The sequence below is a fragment of the Mytilus galloprovincialis genome, chromosome 1, assembly GCF_965363235.1.
Source record: "Mytilus galloprovincialis chromosome 1, xbMytGall1.hap1.1, whole genome shotgun sequence".
NCBI classification, from domain to species: Eukaryota; Metazoa; Mollusca; class Bivalvia; order Mytilida; family Mytilidae; genus Mytilus; species Mytilus galloprovincialis.
In genome coordinates, this window is record NC_134838.1 from 92,735,366 (window position 1) to 92,741,365 (window position 6,000).

At 33.0% G+C, this 6,000-nt stretch overlaps 1 protein-coding gene across 1 annotated transcript; it reads left to right on the forward strand.

Moving 5' to 3' along the window:
* Positions 1 to 124: 124 nt before the first annotated feature.
* LOC143049729 (uncharacterized) lies at positions 125 to 6,000 on the forward strand. Its single transcript, XM_076223462.1, has 3 exons — positions 125 to 309; positions 3,996 to 4,109; positions 5,717 to 6,000. The coding sequence occupies exons 1-3, from the start codon at positions 167 to 169 to the stop codon at positions 5,937 to 5,939; spliced, it is 480 nt and encodes a 159-aa protein (XP_076079577.1). The 5' UTR covers positions 125 to 166; the 3' UTR covers positions 5,940 to 6,000.

Here is a 6,000-nt window from a genome sequence, read left to right on the forward strand (position 1 = left end):
CCCCATCCCCAACTCACGCCTAATTGGTAGCCAAATGCGACAAAGAAACAAGTCTTCTACAAAAGCGTAAGATTTTAACGAAAAGTTCTCTGAACAATGGTAATGACGTTATAATGAAATCTCTATGACTACATATAAGTAGAAGACGTTTGACCACGTTACCGCAATGAAGAAACTACAATTTGCAAAAGTTGCACCGCTTGGAGTGAAACCGTCTGAAGATTATGATAAGAAAGGGTTATCGATTCAATCTGAATGTCCCAAGGATTTATTTCTGGCTAAAAAGGGATACCAACAAACCAAACTATCGTAAGTTAAATCTATCAGTATTATGGTGGTGCCATGATTTCGCGTTTTTTCCTTTCATATTTTATGACGTAAAAATGCAAATTTGGATGAAAAGGTATGTTTACAATAAAACAGAATAAGACGCCTTCTTTATTAAAGATACTATGAATATAAATAAAATTTGGAGTATTGGTATGATTGCCAATAAGACATTCAAATATCTCACGGTTTCAATATACAAAACACTATACCGTTATTCGTTTGAAAAAGGTTCTGTTGATATTTTACTCGTTTTATCACTATATCTGGATGCCAGAGGAAGAATTGGCGTGGTTTTAACTAATCAAAACCCGTCAACCGGTATGCGGTGACCACCTGGATTGGTTAAAAAATAAATAAAATGCAAGTAAACTATGTTAGTCTTTGGCGATGTCTAAAATCGGCAAAAAATCACTCATATAGTTTGAATGGATCATTTATGATGTTATTACAACTGGGTCGAGACCTTTGTCGGTGGACTGTTTTTCCCATTTTTTTGGTATAATATTTATTAGTAATTTGTACATGTTTCCTGCGATCAATGATACGTCTACTCTAAGTAACATAAGAATTCTCGTAATATAAAATTGTTAGGTAAGTTCAGATTTGACATCGCGAATGGTCCACATAAGGAACTACTACTAAAATTCGATCATATATAATTTCTACTCGTTTCATTTATAAGATTCGATAGAATAATTAATATGATTTTGAAAACGATCACCTTTTAAACCTCTATCTTAAAAGGCTAGCTGGTTTATATAATATCATCGGCTTAATATATGTACTTCTTCCGTATATGATATTCTTATTATGTACTTCTTCCGTATATGATATTCTTATATATGTACTTCTTCCGTATATGATATTCTTATACATGTACTTCTTCCGTATATGATATTCTTATACATGTATTTCTTCTGTATGTGATATTCTTATATGTATTTCTTCCGTATGTGATATTCTTATACATGTACTTCTTCCGTATGTGATATTCTTATATGTATTTCGTCTGTACGTGATATTCTTATATGTACTTCTTCCGTATGTGATATTCTTATATTCCACAGGAACCGTTGTAGTTAGGTGCCTTGTTTTCATAGCTGGTGGGGAAGAGGGACTTTCAGCATATAAATAGTCATCTTCGACTAGTATTGGTTGTGTTCCCCATTTTTAAAAACTAGTATAACAACAGTCAGATGATATGAAAGCGACTGATCTGACACAATGAGCGATTACACTTTCTCTGGGGAAAAAAAGAAATATAACAGCAGTGAAGTGACCTGACACAATAGTTTCTAATAACATTCACAGATATTTTTCTTGTAACACTCACTTTTGGTATTTGGTATTGCTTTGTTTCATTAAAAATAATGGACAACGTAGATACAAGTATCTTGTCTTAAGGAGGGATAAATCCTACTTTGTAAAGGATCACTCTGATTCAAACAAAAAATTCTCTGAAACTGACATTATCAAGATGCTTGATTTCTTGATTGACAACATATTTGTTACGTTAGGAGGACGTGTTTTTCAACAGACAATCAGCATTCCAATGGGAACAAATTGTGCCCCTCTTTTTGCCGACTTGTTTCTTTATTATTGTGAGGATGACTTCATTCAGGAACTTCTTAGGAATAAAGATAAGAAGTAAGCAATATCTTGTAACTCTACTTTCCGCTATAAAGATGATGTTCTTTCACTAAATAATTCAAAATTTGGTGACTATGTTGAACGCATCTATCCCATCGAACTAGAGATAAAGGATACTACAGATACAGTTAAGTCGGCCTCATATCTTGACTTACATCTAGAAATTGACAATGAGAATGAGGGTCGGTTGAAAACAAAACTTTACGACAAAAGAGATGATTTCAGTTTCCAATTGTGAACTTTCCATTTTAAAGTAGCAACATTCCAGCAGCACCTGCATACGGGATAAATTCCTCCCAATTGATACGATATTCCCGTGCTTGCATTTCCTATCATGATTTTTTTGATAGCGGGTTGCTGCTCACAAGGAAGATATTAAATCAAGAGTTCCAAATGGTGAGATTGAAATCATCCCTTCGTAAATTTTACGGACGCCATCACGAGTCGGTTGACCGTCATGGAATAACCGTTTCACAAATGATATCGGATATGTTCCTTACGTCGTAACTACAATCCCCTTCCCTTTCATGAATGTGACCTACCGAATTAGACTATTTACCGGATTTGTTATCACATAAGCAACACGACCGGGGTGCCACATGTGAAGCAGGATCTGCTTACCTTTCAGGAGCACCTGCGATCACCCCTAATTTTTGGTGTGGTTCGTGTTGCTTATTCTTTAGTTTTCTATGTTGTGTCATGTGTACTATTGTTTGTTTGTCTGTTGTTTTTTTTTTTTTTTAATTTTTAGCCATGGCGTTGTCAGTTTATTTTCGATTTATGAGTTTGACTGTCCCTTTGGTATCTTTCGTCCCTCTTTTTGAAATCCTTGTCATATAATTTTACGAAACTTCCGTCTAACACGTTTAACCCGGCCAAATTCTGCATGTATGTGCCTGTCCCATGTCAGAAGTCGGTACTTCAGTGGTTTTCGTTTGTTGCTGTGTTACATATTTGTTTTTCGTTCATTTTTTGTACATTAATTAGGCTGTTAGATTTCTCATTTGAATTGTTTCACATTTGTGATTTTGGGGCCTCTTATAGCTGACTATACGGTATGGGCTTTGCTCATTGTTGAAAGCCGTACGATGACCTATTGCTGCTAATTTCCGTGCTTTTTTCACTCTCTTGTGAAGAACTGCCTCATTGGCAGTCATAACACATCTTCTTTTTGATATTTTGCAAAGATTTTTTATCATTTAAAGATCATTTTTAATGGACAATTTTGAAATGCTGTTTTCCGTGATTTTTTTTCTTTTTTACAGATAAAAGGTTTATATTTTTTTTTTGCAGTAAACATTTAGATAGTCTGATTAATTTGTTAAGATATCAATCACTATATGTCACTTTTCCATGAAATCATGGTTATGAAACTTGGACAGAACCATCTGTAAGATCAAGATCAAGATATAAAATCTGGTGACATTTTCCCCCTTCATATTTTCCTGACAAACGACAGTCACAATTACACTTTAAATCTGTGACAGCAGCAACAGCAGGCGAGACATTTAGTTTTCGTTGGATCCTTTTACGACTTTCTATTTTCAATAAATACTTAATGGGATAGCTCATATACATGTACTAGACTATGATAACCAAATGAATCATTTCTATTTCTATAACAAAGATGATCTGTAAACCATCTATATACTTGGCCAATAAGCTTATCACGAATTTCAAATTTACTTTGTAAAAGTCTGACACTACATTTCTATACGAAATTTAAGCATGTTCAAACTTTTAATATGAACACCCAGATGTTTTAAAATAATTATTTATACGTAGGACTTGCACAACTTGTTTTCACAACTTACACATCAAGTAACTGTAAGTTTCCATGAAAACTACATATGTTTAATCCAGTATATTATAATTTGTTTTACAGAAAGTCCAATGTTTAAGTCTCGTTTAACCGATGTTTAAGTCTCGTTTAACCGATGTTTAAGTCTCGTTTAACCGATGTTTAAGTCTCGTTTAACCGAGGTCTTTAAGTAAATGTTTATTTGTCTATTTAGGTTTCTTACTACTGTACCACCTACGTTGTCAGGTGAAAGTCCGAAGTTTCTGAGGAAAATAGCAGATCATCGTAAAAATTTCCCGAATACATATAAAACATTGACAAGGACAAGGTAGGTACATGTTCATTAAGATTAAAAGGTTAACATGTAAATGATTAAATAAATGCACAAATCAACTAATTTTTTGGGTATACAAAACTTCCTCTGATATGGTCAAACTCAACAACATCCTACCGTAGTCTAAGATCGTTCATCTTGTCAGTTCGTTAGGTATTTGTGTTTGAACTTAACACACGGGGAAACTCCGCATTGATGTCACTACGGTACTTCTGGCGTAGAAAAACAGTGCAAAATACGTTTTTTCTGCACTTTTGAATAAAAAAACATTTCTAAAGGTAAGTTTTCATTGTTGTTCTCAATTATTGCCAAAAAATGCCAATTTTCTAATGCCCGTTTCAATCTCAACTTCAGAATATTTAAAAACATTCTAGAACTTCACAAAATCCCATTTCCGGCCTCCATTGCTTTGTGTACATTCCATTCAGCGTCATCAATCTTGTGGCAGGCAATATAGGTCAAGCAAATCGTATTTTTAGGAATTTAAAAATGACATGCTCCTTACCTCTTTCTCGATTTTCCCGCGAAAAAAGCCCAACCAAAATGAAAGGAAAACTATATGAAAAAACGATGTCCATGCCATAATTTTGAACAGGCATATAGAGTTGGTTAATAAGAAACAATTTACATTTATTTTTCATAGAATTTTCTTTTTATTCATTATAAAAAGATCGATATTCTGACCATCATGACTGTAGGTAAATATTCATACAAAATTCCCTTGATGTCAAAAGGGATGGCAAAAAAAGAGTTTTCCTGTTGAATAAAACCCAGAACTATTGCAAACTATTTTGAAGCAATATCCCACAAAAAAATAACGTAATTGCCGTAGACTGAAAAATCCCCTAATTGACCGTAGAGCAATTTGATTGGATATAACGAATTGACATCACGTGATTTTGACGCCATTGAAATTTTAATGTAAACAAACAAGGTCAGAAGGTTCCGTATGGGACATCATCGTACATTTAGTTACTGACAAACAATTACGAGTTATCAAGCTTGCCAATGCATGGTTATAAAAAATTAAAGCTAAGTCTACAGAAAAAATAAGAAAAAAATAGCCTTAGTATAACGACTTATCATTACACCTGGATATTCAAACTAGAATCCTTTTTGTTCAAATATTATCAATGCCATGTGAGTAAAAATAAAGTTGGATTTATTCTTTCACCTTATACAGTTGAGACACGATTACTTTAAAATTTCGCAATTATTCGTAATTATAGTATTAAATCAGTATTAAATCAACAGTGGAGGGCGGATATGTATATATTAGTATTTCTTTCTTTGTTTGATAGGTTTATTTCTTTATCATACTCAGTAAATCTGAAAATGTCGAAGCAAATAGTATAAACAACAAAATAAAATAAAAGACATGACACACATTTAAAATAAAGCGGTCCCTTTAAATTGCTTAAATAGCTTATATGGTTCTAAGTGGTGTTTGCATATACAACAATGTATATATGCTCTTATTCACACATAAAAGACATAGAACTAAATATTTCTATAAAACATTGTATATCTGCTGGAAAGGTGTATTCAAAATCTACATGTATTTATAAGCTTTCATAAAGAGTTTCTTTTCTGTTTTATAGGTCAGAAGATGTAGAAAAGGAGTTTTGTTCTGGTGATTTTAATGCGAGTTGCTTTGAGAAAAATGAGCAAGCCAGCTGTTGTAACATAGCAGAAGATGCTACTACCTGTAACGACAGAATAGAAGAATTAGTTGTTAATAACCGAATTCTTAAATTTAGACTCATGTATTTACGTAGAAAGCTTCGTAAACAATTGCGAAATAATCGAGTATATCCAGCCTAAAACACGTTTCCATCAAATCAATGTGAAGGTTTATTTTTAAAATAAATTGATATTATATACA